We start from the raw sequence: 21,724 nt of genomic DNA, 5'->3' as shown, positions 1-21,724 counted from the left end.
ATGGTTGAACTATTTCATTGCTCCAACAACAGTGCATTAGTGTACCTATTTTTTTTGTCATTTTAGTCAGTCTGTGGATATGAGGTGGTAATTCAGTAATGTTTTAATTTTCCAACTTTATGTACTGAATCACTTCAAAATCATCCCTCAATCTTTTTCCTTTATTGCAGTCTCTGAGGAAAAGTGATATTTTCTTTGCCAATTCCAATCCTATTTTCCTCCTAACCTGTAATCTCCTGTTTCCTCAAAGATTTTACACCTTCAAACTAGTCCTCTCTTTCCACTAATTTTCCAATCTTCTCTTGCATATGGACTTCTTTCCTAACAATTAAAACCATAATTATATCTTCCTATTATTAAGTACTCATTTTTTGCTCCTTAGTTGCTGCTTTTAACATGACTGACTTTGGATTACTCCTTGAAATACAATTCATTTTGGGTGTCAAAATTCTCTGTTATTCTATCTCTCTCAGAGTCCAAGAAAACTTCAGATTAAATTCTTCAGTGATTACACAGGATAGTAACACATCATACATAAAATAATTTATTATTCTTTATAATTATGTTTTATTGGAAGGATGTTCATATTGCTGGCACCAAAAAAAACCCTATTTCAATCTATTTTGTTGTTGTTGTTGTTATTATTGTACTTATTACCAATCCTTTTCATATTGTTGGTTCACATTTTGACTCTAAACAAATGAATAAATAAACAAACATAACTTAAAAGCATTTTTCGATCATATTTCAGCTTAACATCTTACAGAAAAATCATGAGTGATCCAAATGGATCTGAATTATCAATCCCTAGTAAGCATAATTTCAATTAGATTTCCTTATCTATAATAAGCAAAGTTTGAAGGGTTAAAAACAAGTAGTACTGGTCCACATCAAATTTCCAACAATGAAGTGAATTGTTCTGATTTTAGTCTGCATAAACAATATTGCACATTATAACATTATTGAAATGTTCTCCCCATGAACTAGTTTCACACTAAGCCTGAAATTATATGAAATTGATAGGATAAACATGATTTATATGTCTTTCTTGCCCACCAATGTTAATTTCATCAAGCTAGGACATTAGGGGCAATGTTATTATATGCATTTTTGAGAAGTAACCAGATTTGTGACTTCACTGACAAGTGAAGAAACTTCTTATGCTGAAATATCATTACCAATGGAGACTGACAACTTTCTGCGACTTTTAGTCTGTAAGAGGTTCCCTGAAGCAAAGAGAGATTATATGAATTGTTCAAGACCATATAGCCAGCATCAGGTATAGCTTGAACTTAGGTAATTCCTAACCCAAATAGTAGCTCTTTATCTACTTATTATGCTATGTTTCCTGTCACATATTTTACTATATTAATAATTATCATAATCTTTAAAGAAGGGAAGGAAAACATCAATTTTTCAGGATTCAAAGTAACATCTTTTTTATTTTGGTAGATGGATTTACTAAGTAATAAGTCTCTGTGTAGAATACTACTGTATAATGTGGTACTTTAAAATTTCCTAAGGGTTTTCTTTATAAAAACACTGTAAGGTGAATTAGTGCAAGTATTATTATTTCAAGTTTACAAATGAGGAAACTGAAGCTCAATGTTCTCACTTAAACAGCTAGTAAGTATGTGACCCATATGAAGCCATTGGACTTTATTTTTTCTAAGCTTCAGATATCTCTGTAAATATATACATCTTCATTTATGTGATTTTCAATATTTAAAAATTTTTCTCTCTACTTCTGTCCATCAACACTTAAGGATGATTGTTGCCATGGAGAGCAATGATAGTGTTGGGAGCTATCCAAGTAATGCAAATTTATTGGAAGCTAGAAGGAAAGGACAGTCACACATGCTTGTGTATAAAACAAAGGCAGATAAATGCCAATAGAATGCCAATAGAACATTTTAGTGAAAATTTTTAAAATAAACTTTTCATTAAACTTGATCTTCTATCCTTGTCACTGGACCTCAAATCTCACTAGCCCTTCAGGGATTTTGTTGATTCTGGTTTTCCTTGCCTTCTCTCCTAAAACTCCTATCTATCTCTGATACTTCCACACTATGGTCCCTCCACCTTGCTTATTTTTTGTATGATATTCCTGTATCCTTCCTACACAGGAACTTCTTGACTGAAGTATATTCCTAATTCCCTCAAATCAAGAAGTTTATCCCTACTCCATCAAAACTCTCCTATATAGTATAATCTGAGCAGTCTCAGTTCCAAAACACAATTTTCACTTGTTTTGTAATTGTTCTCCTTCCCCATGTCAACTTCTTTCTCATCATGACTGCTGATTTTGTCACAATTTTATTTCAATTGGTCAACTTCAAATGTCTTCTAAAGATCAGTGTCAAATACTATTTCCTTCATAAGCAAAATGTCAGTGAAGGGGAACATAAACCAAATTTGTTCCACAGTTTATAAATAGAATACATTTTGCTATCAACCTTATTAGTCTTACATCTTTACACTACATTTCCCTGCTTTCATACTGAACAATTTTTTTTTATGAATTAAATTTGACTTTTAAATAATTTCAGTCTGGATCCCACATGTACACCCTACTCTCTTCTTTTTTGGAAAGTTCTATTCATTGTCATAATATTCTGTAGCTGACATACAACAAAAATTATCATAGACTATAACCTAAGAAAAGTAAAGTGTTTGATTATCCACACTTTATAACATATTTCATTAAATCATCCCATAATGAAATTTCTCATGTATTTTTGTCAAGTTTAGAATTTACCTTCACTCAGGAGAAATAGCATTACATTATAATGTCACCAAAGTTATTTTATAAAAGGACCTAGAAAGTTATTTATAGCAATGAATTTATTCTTTTACCATTTTAGTTATATATTTATCTCAACTAGATCTGAGCCTCAAAGATCTGAGACCAGGCAGAAGCAACAAAACTAAGAAAAAAGACATTAGCAAAACATAAGTATAATGGAACAGAAATTTAATACATGCTCTTATTCCTATTATGCTTCTTTTACTTATATTACATAAATGTCTTTTCTATGTGAGGATGGTGCTATTTGCCTAATATTAATAAAAAAAAAGTAGCAGCAGAATTTGCACTGATAACGTCCAGGCTTTCTCGTCAGCCACCCATTGTAACCTGTTTGTGGTGATACATCAGAGTCAGTTGATCCACAAAGTGATAAAGTCCATGACCTTGACACTGGATTGGGGCTCTCATGTAGATGCTGGTCATTAACAGGGAAAACTATATCTTGTCAGTTATTCATGAAGTCGGCACTCTGTCCCTTCTCTTCTTCATAGGATGGACAGTTGGGTAGATGATTTATTTTTCTTACTAGAGAATAAGTTCCTTGAAAGCTGGTATGTAATTTTATTTAAGTATTTTTTTCTAAATACCCAACATAATGTCTTGCATATAATGCAGACTCAATAAATATTTGTTGAATGAATGGTCCCAGTGGGATCATTTTCAAAAGAAAGGGCAATTAAGTTTAGCTTTCAAATAATTGCTCCTTCATGGTGCTAATGTGAATAGTTAAACTGCTATGGGCTATATTCAGAATGTGGTAATGTACTATAACTCATTCAGAGTTGGAAGAAAGTTTCTAAATTTAAAGAAGGATATCTTCCTTAGTAACTTGGACAATACTGGCATTAAGATCATGAAACCTAGCCACTTAAGCCCGTTTGCCTTGCAAAAACCTAAAAAAAAAGATCATGAAACCTAAACCCAAATTTATCAGTTTATCAGAATTAAGAAATTGATTATACTGTGATCTAACACTCAGAGTTTTCAGTTAAAAAACTAAAGATATGGTTTTTCAATAAATAGGAGGAGACAAAAGAATTCAATTTTAAAATAAGACAATCAATTTCAATTTCATATGTGCTGATAACAGCTCAACAACATTTTAAAATTTTAGGGAAATTGAAATATAGGACTATTGAGCATTCTGCATTTAAATAAAGAACTTTATTCTATATTATAGTGTATTAATAACCCATATTTCTTTCCTTGTCTTTTTCAGAAAATCATATGGTTAAATCTCTGCAAAACAAGAGAAGTTTTTGATTTTTTCAGCTTATATCTTTCCATCGGACTGTGCAGCCACCACTTGATTATGGTCAGCACAAACTTTAATGAAGTAGTTTGTACATGTTTACCTTATTTTCAAGACCATTCAGGGACTGAGGGAGTTGGAAGAGGGCATTATCAAGTTCTCTCTCTCCAATATCACACCTTGATCTTCAACATCACACACTTTGAACAGGATTGATTAACAAAATGATCTGCCATCTTGACTTCCAATTTTTTTTGGTAGGAATGGAGAGATGGTTAGCAGTCTGTCAGTGCCAGCTTGTTAATATTTATTTCAACATATTTAAAGGAACTAACTCCAAAACTGGCAACTGCTACTTCACAGAAATCTTAGCTCTACATGTGACTAACTACTCAACTATTCCAAGCTTACAGCTATTTATGCTAAAGACAATTTTAATTGCCTATCAGAAAGGATAAACAAAAACCTCCTTAAGAATGCCTTCAGTCTGGCAAAATAAATATAAAATAAATAAGAAAGATGAAGTAAAATTTTTATATTGTTACAGACCTGAGTCCATATAGGACAGTCCCATCAGGATGCAGACGGATCATCCTATTCTTGACAGTAACCCCGTGCACAAATGACTTCTTGTCGTTCAGGAAGTATGTGTCAGGCACCCAGAGCTGATCCGCTACTCTATTGTCCAACGTGAGATTTAAAGGTATTACATTATATGACAGCCTTTTATCTCGCCAAGCTTGCTGAAAGTACATTGTCAGAGTATAGTCCTGTGATTGGGAGAAGAGAAAATTATTATTTACACCAAAATAGACTTTTGAAATAGGCAAACAGCTACTCTCTGGGTATATAACATGGAGTGATGCTCAGCATATTTTGTATGACTGTGAAGTAAAAATGCTTGCACCCTCCAATCTCTCAACAATTATTACAGTAAGTTTACATTGAACATTCCAATACCATCATTGCAATTTCATAACTTTCCTTTTTCCTCTTGCTCTTTCATCAGAGAAGAAAGAATTATTTAAATTCAATCTCTTTAAGATTGCAGAGCAGAAAGTTAATGTGTCCTAATGCACCTGAGTTATTTTCCCTTTATTTATCAGTAGACAGTATACATTTTCTATATTCCTTTTCTACAAAATTTGTTAATGCAATTGATAAAAAAAGATGATGCAGATGACACTGTGTATTGAACATTGGTTTGGGGGTGGGAAAATTTGAGTTATGTAACCCTAGGCAAGTCTCTTTACCTCTGTCTCCTTATCTGCAAAATAGGAATACTAATATCAGCTACCACACAAAGTGTTTGTATGGATAAAATGTGAAAAAAAATTATAAATTGCTTTGCAAACCTTAAGATTCTATAGAAATATGATGATGATAATGATGATGATGATGATGATGGTAATGATGAAGGTGATGATGATGATGATGATGATGGATAGAGTCCTGGAACTAAAGTCAGAAATCATAAGTTCATCTCTTTTAACCCCTGTATGCCTCAGTTTCCTCATCTGTAAAATGGGGATAACAATAGCATCAATCTCCTGGTATTGTTGTAAAGATCAAATGAGTTGTTAAAGTTGTACTTATAAAATTAGTTTCCAAGCTTTAAAGTGTTCCATAAATGTGTCCTAGATTTCAAAAAGCTGTGCAGCATTGAGCAAGTTATGTCATGTCTTGCAAATTCAGTTTTCTCTCATTTAAAATGAAGGCAATACTTTCATGACCTCTCTAAAGATAAAATAACATACAAAATGTACTATGATGATAGTATTAGATTATAATAAAGTTTTTTTTTGAAATCAGGGAACACATTTTTTTTTAGGTTTTTGCAAGGCAAATGGGGTTTAAGTGGCTTGCCCAAGGCCACACAGCTAGGTAATTATTAAGTGTCTGAGACTGGATTTGAACCCAGGTACTCCTGACTCCAGGGCCAGTGCTTTATCCACTGTGCCACCTAGCCACCCCAGGGAATACATTCTTAAAGTTATTCTTTTCCAGTTTTTACCCCCACTTCCCCAGAGATGTTTACGCTTATTCTCAGAGTGAGTCTATTGACTACTGGACTTAAAATCTAGTTACTCCTGTTTATTCTAGAAAAATAATGAAATGGTGAATAAAGTATCAAAATTTTTAAGGTTCTTAATGAACTTGGTCTAAATAATTGTTTCTTTTCATGTTTGGCTTATCTTATTTTTTGGAATATATAGACATTCAGATATTTTTGTCTTTTTATTGCTCATTTTCTTTCCTATTGCATCACATTCATTTGCAAATATACTCCTCCCCTTTCTTTATTCTCTATTCTCTATTCTATTCCCTTATTTAAAAAGAAAACAAAAATACCCAAGCCAGCCATCAGATTCATCAACAGTATCTGTCAGTATATGACACATTCCAAACATGTTAGACCCAATGAAAGGAAAGAGATCAATTTTCTTGAACCTTTGTATTGACCAAGATAGATCATTATCATTACAGAACATTCAAATTTGTTCAATAGTTTTTCCTCTTCATAATATCAAAGTCACTGTGTATAGTGTTTTTCTGTTCCTTCTTGCTTCAATCTGCATTAGTTCATGAATTATAGATATATAGAAACTTTCTATCTTTGACTTCCATGGGGTATATGCCTAGAAATAGGTCAATGTAAATGGACATTTTAGCAACTTATTTCCAACAGTTAATTCTAAATTACATGGTAGAATTGTTGGTACAATTCATAACTCCAACTATATATCACAAAATTGCATTATAATGTCTGCCTTCCCAAAGTTACAACAATTATTTCCATATTTTTATAATCTTCCCCAATTTCCAGTGTGAGGTGAAACATTGCAAGTTGATTTAGCCTGCATTTACATATTAGTGATCTTTAATTGATATTTCATTTAGCTATTACAAATAGTTTCATCACTAAATTTGTCTACAGGTTTTTAGAAATTATAGTGGCTGTACAATTCAAAATCTTAAAAGAATAATGGACCAAAAATGATAAAGGATTATAAATAGACATTTTATAAAGTACTTAGAAGACAGACAAGAAGATCCAAGAGATAAAATAAGCAGATAATTTTTCTCCTTGAGAAATAAATTAATCAATTCCCTTTCTTGGAAATAATTACTTGGAAAATACGATTATTCTTCCTACTAGAAGATATAGCCATTAAAGTGACTTTGATTATGGGCTCTTTTGAGATTCAGAGAAATGCTTGTTTGGAAGGTGTTGAGCTCTCTTTAAGTCTTGAGATACTCTTCAGTACAAGAAATGAAATCAAACATTTAGTGAATAGTAAAATGAATTGTTAAATGAATAATAATATATTAGGATTCAGACTCACTTGATAATTTTTAAACAATCCTTCTAATAAGAAAACATGCACTTAGATTTGCCCCTGGAGAGAGATGTCAATTATTCTGTTAACTGATGAATCAAAATATATTTTATTATTACATATTATATCATGATCAGTTAAGAAAATGACTTCTTCAGAAAATCTAGATAATACCAGAAGAAATAAATATCTCAATTTATTCTTCACATCTTCATCATCAACCATCCCAATTGAAGCTGCCTTCTTCTCAAGTAATAGTGTAAAAAATGAGATCTCACTCTATCTATTTGGGAGCATAGTCTTAGTCTTATTAGGATTGAAAATATTTACAGATACAAGATTCAGTATCTTCATGACCCAATCAGAACCATGCAAGAAGATTAGGGTTTTTGCTCTTGCTTTGTTATTAAATGTAGCAGTCTTGTAGAGGTTTTGAAGAAGGGAAAATTAGTTAAGCAAAAACACCTCCTTCCATCTCCAGCATTCCAAAAAAGCAAATCAAAACAAGAAACTTTAACTGTCATTTTGAGTAATTGGTTATGACAATCTTCTCCTCTGCATTGTACTTTTAGAAAAAAATATGGAATGCTATTCAAATCTTAGTAAATAATTAGCTATCTGTCTTTTATATAGTAATCTCTTCTGCATTTCCAATCCAATAAACATTAATTAAGCAATTACTATATGCCAGATACCATACTAATTTCTTGGGATACAATGAATAAAAATAAAGCAGTCCCTGATCTCAAAGAACTTATAAACATTTTGGGGTAGACAACACATAAAAGGAAACAAAAATGCAATGTAGTTGAAGGGTGGGAGGGATTCATCAATGAATTCCTAGCACAGGAGTATTTTGTTCCATGGAGTTTAAAAGAGGCACAGCAACAAATGCTAAGTAGAGTAGGTGGAAAGTCCAATTTTTGCCCTCTATAAAGAAAGACATTAGGAGGAGTTTGGTATTCCACCCTTCAACTCTCACATCAGAGAAGAAAGTTAAAGGAGGTGTCGAATATAGCTTGAGTTTCCTCATCTAAGGTCCCTTCTAGCTCCTCAAAAGATCTATTAAATAAAAAACATTTACCTCAATAGAAATCTCATTATTTTTCTCTGATGCTTTTCAACCTTCAAAACTGTTTTTTGTTCAACCAGATCAAAGTCATACTTTGAACCTGACAACCTCCAAAGAAAAAAATGAATACAATTTGAGGACAAAGGAAGGCACATGGTGTGTGAGTCCATACCTTCTCATTGTACAAAATTCTTGACTATGCTTGCTAAAACTCTTACATACAGAATCCCCTGGACATCTCTCTTCTCCTCCTCCATGTTTCTAAGGAAGCTTCCCACTTTCTCTCTAGATCACTTGAAATTACATAAGTACCAATGTAACATATAAACTATGTGGTTCAAAAGTTCTATCTGTAAGAATAGTTAAACATCTCTCTCTAGAAGTTCTTTTATGCTACTTCTCATGAATATGTTTGGGCCTAGTTATAGTGATCATGAATTTTTCTACTTCCTTTCAGATAACCACTTATTTGGAAATTAATTATATATTGCTTATATTGTTATTTAGCTATTATAGTATTTTTAAAACTTTGTTTATATGTAGGTATTATCTAAGAACAACAGAGTAATGGAGTAAAGGGATGCACATTAAGTGCTTACAATGTGCCAAACAGCACTGTGCCATGCACTTTGCAACTATGATTTCATTGCATGAATAAGGCATGATCCCTGTCTTCATAGAACTCAAATATAAATTAGGGAGAAATATCCACTTTTTTGTTATTTCTCACATTCCCCCAATACAATACTTTTTGCAGAAAGGTACTCAAAAATATTAGTTAATTCATTGATTAACATTTTGAAAACTTCTAAAATATTCTTGAAACTTTGTTTTTTTCTATTAGAATTTGTAATACTAGATGTTTAATTTTAACACCCTAGAGGAAAGCTAGTAGCTTTGACACACTAGTCCAGCTAAATTTGATATTTATGAACAGAGTAAGTTGATCATCAATAAAGGAAATCTAATTTCAGAACTATTTTTACATTGGTTTCTCATCTGAGAAACTAGAAATGTATCTATAAGTCATTCAACAATTTCTCCAGTACCCTACTAATTGATTTTGCCATTCCTTCATCGTATGCCACAGAAAAAATTAACTTAGCTCTCTGGCAATGATAAAAATTTGTTGTATGACAACTTCATCTCAGCGGAAATGTTTTTTAATATAAAATGGAGACTAATAACTAGAATGTTAAATCAGATATTTATTGAAGTATTTTGTATACTATTCTATGCAATTGCAAAAGATTATTAGGAGGACCTCAAAGACCACCTTGTTCAAATTCCCATTTTACAGATGAGGCAACTTAGACCAAGAGAGGAGTTGTTACTTGCCCAACATCACACAGATAACAGGAATCATAAATGGGATTTGAAACTAGGTCCTCTTAACCAGAGTCAGCATTTTCTCCAATGCAATTGCTCATCCCATCTATGACAAATCAGTTAGCAAACCTCAATAGGATTAAAATAATTTGTACTTAGTCAATTACTTAATTTTTATTTCATATCAACCAATACCATGAATATTTATTAACCATTTATGTATTATCCTCTGGTTTTTTGGTCTGCTTTATAGTTATTTCAGTTATTTAAATAATGAAAATCTGGCTAATATATCTATTCTTTGCCTATACAGAGTACCTTAATGTGTTTAAACTGTTGTAGTTCTCCAAATGGAAGAAGCTGATGAACCTACTTCTGGGAGAATTGGGGTTATATTCAATGGAAATGCTAAAAGATATTCTGGAAAAACTTTGAGGGATATGTAGACATTCCATTCTGTTAATGTTTAGGTGAATATGTGATTCTTTTAGCAGCTACAGTTGTGAAACTGGCACTGGAGTCACCTTCAGGAGGATGCAGTCTTCCTTAGTCTCTTTATCTGAATTTGACTTCTTTTTGGCTGACTTCTTCAGCTTTTTAGAAAGGGTCCAGTGAAAAACAAGTTCTTAAAGTGCTATCACTTAAGGCCAACATGTGGTTACATGAATCAGTTCTTTGCCTGTCTTAGCATCTGGAGGTTACAAATCTGTGAATTTTGAGAAGTCAAGAGAGTGAATCATCCAAAAGTATGAGAATACAGGAATTCAGTCCATTGATGGGTTTGTAACCAGTCTGGCACTAATGCTTGTTCAAGTAAGAAGTAACCTTCTGGAATCAGGCCAAAGTATGCTAAATCAGGACTCATTGATAACAATTACAGATTTGGATATGAATTTAACTAGATGAATTCCATATAGAAATTGTGCTAAGAGCAAGCAAGAAGTCAAGAGGGAATAAGGGAGAATGTATCCCTGGGGGGGGGAATGATATAATTCTGTTTTTGCTCTATTCTGAAATAAATATTAATTGGTAAATGTTATTCTATGTTAAGTAGTCAAAGTAGTCACTGGGATGCTCCACAGGTTAACAATGGAGAGAAAATATCTAGAATGGCAACTTAAGCAAATGGAATTAGAGAAAGAATATCCCAGTCCCAAAGAGGTATATCTAAAACCTGGACAGAATGATGTAGCAGATCTGAATTTGAGATCATGTGCCAGAGATACTTGACTACTTTTTATTTCTCTACTTCCATAGAGTTAGGGCCTGTTTCTTCTATTCTTCAAGCCGTCCTTTCCTCACCCTCCTTCCCAATTTACATCCATGAAAATAATGAAAAACTGCTTAACATGTTATAGATGTTCTATAAATGTCTTCTGAATACATGAAAGAATGTTGACCCTGGAGATTTTTGAAATTTTCTACAAACTGGAATTTTATTGCATCATACACGTACATTCAAAGCACAATTCTAGCTTTATGAAGAAGTGATGACTTCAAGTTAACTTTGATGTGACAGAATTTTAAAAAACAACTCTGGAAATGGCAGTTTATTAACTCCTACTAAAAAAAGATCAAAAACAGAACATAAGTTATATTTAAAAGTATTCTATCTCTACAGAGGGGAGCAAATAGGCGAAATTTCTGTCAGCCTGAATTTGACAGGCTACTGTCAAATTTGACATCCTACTTAGATAATAATGATTTTCAGCTAAACAATGGAAATATTTATTTTAAAACTTTGGCATGTGGAAATAGGAAGAAATGCTAAGATTTCTGGATTCAAATGAAAATATTCCAGGGTCCAATTATCATGCATACATAAAAATATACACATTTGCTCATTTATTCATGGAAATTTCACTATATAAAAGTATCTTAAACAAAGCTGTGACATTGTACAATTTTTTAATTTCATTCTTACTATAAATATATATTCCAAGATGTCTTGTCTTGAGAGCATTAATCAACAGTAGCTCAGTGTAGAACTGGTTGGATTTTAATTGTCCAATTTTAGCAATTTTGTCTAAATGTTACTCGGGAATTAGATTACAATTCTATTATGAATGTAAAGATGAACTTTGCAGATATTACAGCAAAAAGTTGTGGTACATGAGCTATGATCAATATAATAACCATCCATGGTTTCAAAAGAGACTTGTTGTAACATAGTATCTGTTTCTTGGCAGACAAGTAAGTTTTAAGATTAGAGAATGGTATTTATGTAATACACACACACACACACACACATATGTATATATATATACATATATATACATATATATATACCCACATATCTATATCCATAAAGATATGCATCTAAATAATAAGGGTAATAAAATTTGTTTTGTTGGACTATGCATATTTTTAAAGAAATTTATTTTTCTTTTCTATTTTCTTCCCCAATGGAATATAGAGTGCAAGTGAGAAAAGATATAGTTAGAAAAATAAAATAGAGAATGAGGGAGGCAAGACATAATGATACAGCTATGGAATATCACATGGACATTCTGGATTCCCTTCCATTATCTTTCCTTCCTTTCATTTCTCTTTTTTTGCCTTCCCTTTCCTTCTCCCTCCTTTATAGCTTCCTATCTATATGATGAGAATGATGGATTAGATGGTCAAAACTGTAAATCAAGAGGCAGCTAGGTTTCCCAGTGGATAGAGCACCTGCCCTGAAGTCAGGAGGACCTGAGTTTAAATGTGACCTCAGACACTTAAAAATTCCCTAGCTGTGTGACCTTGAGCAAGTCACTTAACCCCACTGTCTAGCAACCCCCCTCCAAAAAAACCCCCTGTAAATCAAAAATTCTATGCATAGGATAGGAGAAAATATGCTTAACTTCTCTAATCTTCAGTCATGTGCTCACTGAATTAGATAGAATCAAATAGACACTATGGTTTCTTCAAATTCTTCAGCATTAAAACTTGTAAACTATCCTTTCTTCTTCTTGTTATTGCTGTTTGTTCCCATGCCCCATCTTAGAAATTTTCAGAAATTCTCAAAATATTTCAACATTTGGGGGATAAGTTAATTAAAATGATATTTTTTCTAATTCTTAATATAGCAATTTCCTTTCTCCCTAGTCACACTAAAAATTAACTTTTTCAAACATGTCGATGACTACAGTGTAAAATCAAGTATATCAAGTATATCTATTTATCTAGGAATTCAGTTCTTTACCTTGTTATCCAATATGTGAAGCCCCTATGGTATGTCTCACAGTCATCCAGTATCAAGTGTTAAATAGTTTCAGAAATAGTAACTAATCAAATTTATGCTCACCACTTCCCCCTTGCTCAAGAAATTTCTTTTTAATGAATCTAGGGGTAAACTTGATAAAATTTGATAAAAGGGAAAAACAAGGGGATGGGGAAGAATAGAATTGGATTTCCTCATGCTTCAAAAGCAGACACCTCCTGGGAAATAATGGAGGATCAAGCTTGTAACTCAAACCTGCAACCCACTTCAAACAAAAAATGAATCAATGACAAAATTATATCAAACTAATTTTTTATAAAGTGATTTATGCGAAGTCACTAATTAAAGTAATCCTGGAATTAATTCTTCCCTTCAATGGATACCAGTTGTATCATGAATCAATTGTCTGTGTGTGTGTGTGTGTGTGTGTGTGTTGGAAAGAATTCACATTATAGGTTGAAATTTTTAGAACTTATACGAATTTGAGAAGTAATGTCCATCAATCCCAAATGAGGAAATTGAAACCCAGAGAAGTTGTGACTTCCACATGTCCTTAGATCTCACCTCAAATAGTTTATAATTGTGAGTATATGCCTTATAGAAATGAATACCCTTGCAGGAGAGTTTTTTTACCCTTTTTTTAAAAAAAGAACAAATTTAAAAGGATAAGAAAGGACTCATTTTACACCATATATGTATTTAAGAATTCATGAATCACAATTGAGGCAATAGATACTGGGTTGAACTTAAAGTCAAGAAGATTTGAACTTGAATCCTGCCTCAAATTCTTACTGTTTGATTCTGGGCAGGTCACTTAATCTCTCTCTCAAATTCAGTTTCTTTATTTGTGAAATAGAGATAATAATATAACCTAATTCATGGAATTACTGTGACAATCAAAAGAAGTATAAATATAAAAGGCTATGTGAGACTTAAAATTCTATATACTTCTTAGCTATTATGATGAGAATTTTCTCCCAATTGACCATACATTTCCAAGGGAAGGACTCATCTTAATATTGATTTAGCTTAACTTAATTTAAAAAACATTTTTAATACTTTAAACTTCTAACATTTTTAATCCATGAATCCTAGCAAATGATTTTTGAGAATAGTGAATATTTTATGCAAAGTTCTAAGAGAGATGGACATGTCATGTAGACCTCATCTTTTTTTAATTTGAAATTACATTTTTTTCACTTCACAGCATGGGCTCAATGCCTTCTCTAAAATGACAGACTGAAGAGATCTGATAGAATCAAAGAAAAAGGACAATTTATAATAAGTAGATATCATTGCTTTCATATATATGACAGGCTTGTGGAAGCTCATAGGAAGTCTAATTTGCAGGCTGTTACTACAGCAAAGAGAATATGTTTAGTATATACATGTACTTCTAAGAGAATATCTAATGTGTGGAGATGAAAAAGAAATGCACATTATCACCCCTTTCAAACAAAGTCAATTCTTTTATTTTAATCTTGTGATCAACATCCCTTTCTATTTCTGATATATTTTTTATATTTTCCTCATCAGTTAAATTGTATATAGCTACCTATATATCTATTATCTATCTATCTATCCATCTATCTATCTATCTATCTATCTATCTATCTATCTATCTATGTATCTCTGTATCTCTGTATCTCTGTATCTCTGTATCTGTATCTGTATCTACTATATCTCTACCTATACCTATACCTATACCTATATCATCTATATCTATATCTATATCTATATCTATATCTATATCTATATCTATATCTATATCTATATCTATATCTATATCTATATCTATATCTATATCTATATCTATCTCTATCTCTATCCATATCCATATCCATATCTAATCTATATCTATATCTATATCATCTATATCTATATCTACATCTAAAACACTGATTAGTCAGTAAATCTGGTATTGAGACATCTAATTTTTGTGCCACTTCCCCTACCCCAACATATATATATATATATATATATATATATATATATATATGTATATATATATATATACATATATATATGTATATATATATATATATATATATATATATATATATATATATATATATATACATACATTACCATACCCTTACAAGAACAGAAAACAAATACTTAGGTTTTCAGATTCAGATATGATAGCCAGACAAGCTTCTCAATACAGTATAAACAATCTGTGTGTGTTGGTTCACAGAATTTAATTAAGTGGTGTGGTAGAGACAGTTAGTACTGACTAAGCTGATTGTTAAATTTCCCATACTAATCTCCAGGACTAAAAATCAAGATTTGATTTTTTATTAATCTGTTGGTTTTCTTGACTTACTTCTATAATTCTATCTCCTACCCTATATATTCCAAAAGGGCATATAGATGGCACAGTGGGTAGAGTACCAGCCCTGAAGGCAGGAGGACCTGAGTTCAAATCTGCCCTCAGACTCTTACTAGCTGTGTGTCCTTGGACTTAACCCTGATTATAATATAAATATGATTCATATCTGGATCCAGATGGCTCTAGAAGAGAAAGTGAGGCTGGTGACTTAGCAAAGCCTCCCTCAAATCCAATTCACATGCTTGTCAATGCATCATCTGCCTGATGTCATGATCTTCTTCAAAATGAAAGACAAACAGTATATTCTAAAATGAAGTTCCCTCCTGGCTATGTGTTAGGGACCATATCTGGGAAATATTGGCCCCCAAAAGTCCTTTTTCTCATGGATTTCTAGTGTTCTGTCATTTGTACTTGAGCAAAATGCTCTCTGCCTTGGCATTCCTAATGAGTTGATGTTTATCATGGGAAATAAACTCATAGACTTAGAATTCATATTTTAGAAAGCTTCCTAGTATATTCTGTCCTGTTTTCAACTGGACAACCCGAGATCCAGAAAGATACTAAGATTCACAAAGGCAGCATTCCCAGCTCCCACACCAATGTTTTTCTGCTGGACCATGTTGTACTGATCTCTCAGTTCAATGTATTTTCTCTGCTTATGCCCTATGCCCTTTCCATCTCTTCCTACTGGTTCCCTAGCTTCCTTCAATACTCACCTAAGCTTCCATTTTATACAAGAAATCTTTTTCAACTCATCTTAATTCTAGAGCCATCCTTCCTTCAAGTATTTCTTATTTATCCTGTATACAGCTTGTTGTTTCTCTCCCCCCAAGAGATGCTCTTTGAGGGCAGAGACTGTCCTTTGGTTCTTTTTGTATCTCCAGTGCTTTTCACAGTACCTGGCACAAGGACAGCACTGACTAAATAGTTATTGACTTAATTCACTGAATGAATGTATCTCGTGAAATATTGTAGCATTTCTGAAAATAATTATCATAACCAGCCCTCACACTAATTGAAATTACTATCTATTTTAAATTCTACACTCCACAACATTCAAGTAAAATCAAAGTTACAGTGTATTTGTTTCCTTTGATGAGCACTTATAAAATACGTGCTAGATGCAACTTGATACCTGAGATACAAAGACAAAAATAAAGATCTTACATTCCCTTGGGAGAAGAGTGGTGTCAAAGTAAACCACATTATTTCCTATTTGACAGTTGGGGAAATATAAATGTCTTATACTAAGGGTACCCAATTTGGTAAAGCAACTATCAATTCTGGAGAAATTGTGAAGTCAGTTTTTGAAATCTGAATTAATGGGCTTCTTGCATCTATTAACTGAACGTCTGTCAAAATAATGTTTAATCCTTATGTGTAGTAAAGGGAACTGCCCATAAGAATTAAACATTTCTTTGTGTGCAAATTAAGATCAAAATATGGTTAAAAAAGTAATTTTCCAAACAACAGTATTAAATGCAGAAAATAAATGGAAAAGTACCAGTACAGAGAAAAGACCATCAGATTTGACAATTAAGAGATAATTAGTAATTTGGATAGAGTCATTTCAATTGGGTAATGAGGTCAAAAGCAATAATGGAAAGGACTGAAGAATTAGGAGAAAGGAAGTAGAACAAATAAATAGATACACAGACTTATTTCAAGGAATTTGTCTAAGAATTCAAGGAGAGATATAGAATATGATAGTTTAAGGAGGTGATAAATGTAATAAATATTTATTTTATTTGCTTTCATTTATATTTTAGAATGGATGGACTTGGGCATGTGTAAAGGCAATAGAAGGAAAATAGCTGAAAGAGAAAGGTTAAAGATTCAAGAAAGGAAAAAAAAAACCTGATAAGACAATCTTCTGATAATGACAGGAGGGAATGGGTTCAAGTGATTAAGGTAAATAGAAATGGTAGAAATCAAGATGGACCTTGAAAGCTAGTTATCATCTAAAGAGTTAAAGGGGGGAGGGGAAGGAGGATATATACTGAGGTAATGGTAAACATGACTTAAATATTAAGGTTGAGATGAATAAAATATGTTCATGGAACAAAGAAGAGATTAGTCTTACTACAATATAAAGTATATGCTAGAAAAGGAAGAAATGACGCAAACTATTTAATCACTGAAAATCAAAATAGAAAAGAATATTAAACAGTATTTAAACCAACACTGCTTTTCCAATTATCACTATGTTAAATGAGAAAAATATCTATACTATTTCTAAGTTATGTGACGTAGACCTATTCTAGATGCACTGTATTTATTGAACCCAATGGTAATTACTAAGGCACATTAAGGTGGAGGGGAGTAAGGGGAAAGAAACAGGAAAGGAACTCACTAGGAACTTAAGTTGGCAAGGAAAACTTCAAGGAGAAGGAGGCAATTGAACTAAGTAGAACATGATTTAATCAACAAAAGGACTAGCTGAGTGCATGAATCTGTCATTAGCTGTCATGATTAATTCAGCTTTTCCCAGGACCCATATGAATCACAAAACTAGTAAACTGGCTTTTGATGTTATAAAGTATTAGCAGAGGCTTTTATGGAAATGTGTTACCTCTCTCTCTAATTGATTTCTTTTTAATCTCTCTCTTTTTTCCCCCAAGACAATGGGGTTAAGTGGCTTGTCCAAGGCCACACAGCTAGGTAATTATTAAGTGTCTGAGGTCAGATTTGAACCCAGGTACTCCTGACTCCAAGGCTGGTGCTCTATCTACTGCACCACCTAGCCGCCCCGAGGAGACTTAATCTCTCTTAAACATTATTATTGCTGTTGTTAAATTGAATCAGGTGTTGAAACACAGTTCCCCTAGATGCCATGCTCTATCCATCTCTGTGCAGATTCTCTACAGGATTTCTGCCCAGTATATACAACAGGTCAACTTGGGACTAGAGCACATCAGTTGTAAGCAGTTTTGTTTGTGGAAGCTAAATACAACCTTGGAATACATACATTTACAATACACTGAGTAGCTTTCTAGGATACTGTGTAAAGGATAGCTACATTTATTTTTCATTTTATTTTTCCCCAAACAGGCCAGTGTCATCTTCCCAAGTCTTCTCCTTTGTTGTTAAAGTCAACAAGTCTTAATTTGAAAAGATGCTTTTGCATCCTTTGACTTCCACTGAAGTCACCATAATAAATGAATTAAGCTCCCTCCTAAATCTAAGATTTTGATTTCCCAGAGGCATTTCTTGTTGAGGCATATGCTTATCAAAATAGTCTTCCTATGTCATAGAAAACAAGTGCAATAAGAAGGATAATCCCTTGTGGATGGAGAGGTTTTATAGATCATTCTATTGGTAGACAATATAATAATGATTCTACTAAGCCATGTCAGATATTTTGTAGGCACTCCTAGTTGAGATCTTATTGTCTCTCTAGTTATGAATCTATTATTCTATTTAAGAAAAACTCAGAAGTTAAAGAATGCATATTGCTGCTATTGTGACATGAAGTTATATGAACAGTCTATTAAACTAGTTCAATCCATTCATATATCTTGACCAGAAACAAAATAGGGGAAAGGAATGAACATTTATTAACTTCTTCTTATGTATCACTTTATGCTAAACATTTCACAAATATCATTTCATTTGTTCCTAGGAAGTAAATGTTATTATCACTCCCATTTAAAATGAGAAAGTTGAAGAAAAGAAAAGTTTAATGACTTGTCTAGGGTTACATAGCTAGTATATGAGATCAGATTTGAACTCATGTATTCTGGACTCCAGACCCAATAGTCTATTCCTGTGCCAACTAGCTGCCTCTAAAGATGGACAAATATTTCTGCTGAGGAGGATGATGTTGGGGGAGAAGGACTACATTTGAGAAATAGCATTGTGAAATAGTTGTCTCATGTTGTTCCCTATCACAAAATCCTGATTTTATCACATGCAAATTCTATTGATGATTTATGGACATGACTACAGAATGTCATGATTACCTAAGAATAAAAATTGCAAGTAACCCAAACAGTGAAAGAGACGCATGGTAGATGTAAATAGGTAAAAGCATATCACCAATAATTGCTTAACCTCAAGAAGTGGTAAATAGACATCCTAAATTAAATATAAAATATTTGTGAATATAAAAGGAGATAAGCCAATCATATAGCCAAAGTCTTTGGAGGCAGAAAGGCACATGGTGGGTACAAGTAAATGAAGGATCTCACCAATAATTGCTTGACCTCAAGAAGTGGTAAATGGAGATCCTAAAATAAACATGTAAATATTAAAAGGAGATAAGCTAGGAATAAATCCAAATCAGATGGGTGGTATGAATACTACCCTGCTGCTTAAGAAAAACATCAACAACAAACAACTGAAGAAGTCCTCTAACAAGGAGGGTAGATCTATGGAAAATTTTATGTAAAGTCTTTGACAATAATTATATAATACGAGAGAGAATGAATGGATTATAATTTGCATTAATGGAAAACATATCCACATCAATGAGATCATATAAGTCTATCAAGATAACTTCTAATAGGAGGCATTCTGGTGACCTAATGGAAAGTACAGTTTTTTTAAGAGCTGAGAAATAGGTATTTCAAACCTGGCTATATGGCTAAATACATGACTTTGGATGAATCATTTTTCTTCCCCAGATCTAAATTTTCTCATCTGTAACATGACATGTATAAAATAGGTGCTTTCTAAAACCTCTTTAAATTCCTGAACTCCACTTGCAGGTAGGTAAATGAGGCAATCAAAATCTAAAGAAAAATTCAATTCAATCCTGAGTTATGCAGTTGATAAAGAGGCATAGTGGATAGGACAGCTGGCCTTGCAGTCAGGAATAGTCTGCCTCAAGTCATGTCTCTGACACTGCCAGTGTGAGTCATCCTACTTCTTATTTTACCTTGACAACTTACTGATACTCAAGTTACAGATTAGTTAGTCAAACTGTAGCATTTAGAGGAGTTTCAACATTTATGAAATCACAGAACTGTGAGAAAACAATGACAACAACAACAAAAAGTGGACTGACTATTCACATCTTTTACTTACTTTTTCACATATAAAAATGAAGTCATGTTGGGTTAAAAATAAAAAAGGAAAATAATTAAGAACTATTCAAATGGATAGATAATGAAATACCCAGGCTTTATATTTAATTATTTCTTCATGTCATGGGAAAGGTCATACCTATAATAGTACTTTTCCAAGGAAGAGAAGTTGTAATAATATGCAAGTGACACCAATTTCATGGTGATAAAAGGCACAGAGGAGTATAGTAATATGTGGAAATTTTTCATGTTCCTTCTTGCATAGCTGTGTATAAACAGAAATTGAAAATCATATGACTTATATATTAAAAGTGAAACTTGGACTATTTCATTTTATTTCATACTTTTGAGAAGACAGAAAAAAGTCTTTTCATTCTTCTAACCAGTGAGAACTGTTTAGTTGTGTAAGTGCAAAAGAGCTTCTATTAAAACACATTCATTAGACATCTACTTTGCATATAGATATTCATGTAACATAGAAGCTACAGCCTGCAAGCATACTGCCCAAATTCTCCAGGCAGAGATAAACAATGTGACTTAGTTTATTTATGCTTATTCAAAGAAAAGATTATATATATAATATTATATTGTCTCATCTCAATAGCAATTGATTCCTAAGTTAAAATAGCTTAGGAGACATGGAGCGAGTTTTGGTTAGATTGGAGGGTAAAGAATTTATTTAAATCTTTTATTAATTCTCATCCATAGAAAGTTGAAACCAAAAGAAAAAATAATGGATTATTTTGTCCACCTTTTTATTTCAGAGAGGAAGAAATTAATGTCTTGATCAAGGACTTTTAAGTGATCTGTCCAAGGACACGTAGCAAATTAGAGGCCTAACCAAGAGATGTTGTGTTTTTCTTTTAGCAAACCCATTTGTCTTGTAGCAGTGCTTTTCTCTCATTTGTATAGCTCCAAACATTAAAAATTTCATTCTACTCTAACACCATTTTGTTATTTCACTTTAATAATGCAGTTGTGATGGGAAATAAGAGAGTAAATACTATTTTATGGTTGATAAGTTGTGGTCTCTGGGATGGAAGGAGTGAGCCTCTGTTAACTCTTTTATGATTATGGTCTTTTGATTACACTATGCATTTTAAGGCAGACTCTTAGTTGCTTAAATGCATGGATCTGTTCAATAGAGTTATCTTTTTTATTAGCATCACATGAAGCGCTAAATTTAATTTCTTGTCTAAATTATGTCTAATCTATTTGGTATTCACATTCATCCAGAGAGTTCTGCAGGCCACAGTACAAAATATTTGTCTGAAGCATTGTAGTTCATAGTGGATAATTCCTTCCACTAGTAACTCAATGTTTATAAATGGTATGTATTTATACTTATGCTATAGTC

At 32.5% G+C, this 21,724-nt stretch overlaps 1 protein-coding gene across 3 annotated transcripts in view; it reads right to left on the bottom strand.

Moving 5' to 3' along the window:
• Positions 1-21,724, bottom strand: part of GABRB2 (gamma-aminobutyric acid type A receptor subunit beta2) — a 184,029-nt gene that overhangs the window by 111,787 nt on the left and 50,518 nt on the right. For all 3 annotated transcript variants that reach the window (XM_074230053.1, XM_074230044.1, XM_074230061.1), the window contains exon 4: positions 4,611-4,831. In XM_074230053.1, the coding sequence (XP_074086154.1) occupies positions 4,611-4,831 (221 nt within the window). The remainder of the gene's footprint in view (positions 1-4,610; positions 4,832-21,724) is intronic.

The sequence above is a fragment of the Macrotis lagotis genome, chromosome 1 (assembly GCF_037893015.1).
Source record: "Macrotis lagotis isolate mMagLag1 chromosome 1, bilby.v1.9.chrom.fasta, whole genome shotgun sequence".
NCBI classification, from domain to species: Eukaryota; Metazoa; Chordata; class Mammalia; order Peramelemorphia; family Peramelidae; genus Macrotis; species Macrotis lagotis.
The sequence above is the reverse complement of the archived record's forward strand: the minus strand, read 5'-3'. Positions and strand labels throughout refer to the sequence as shown.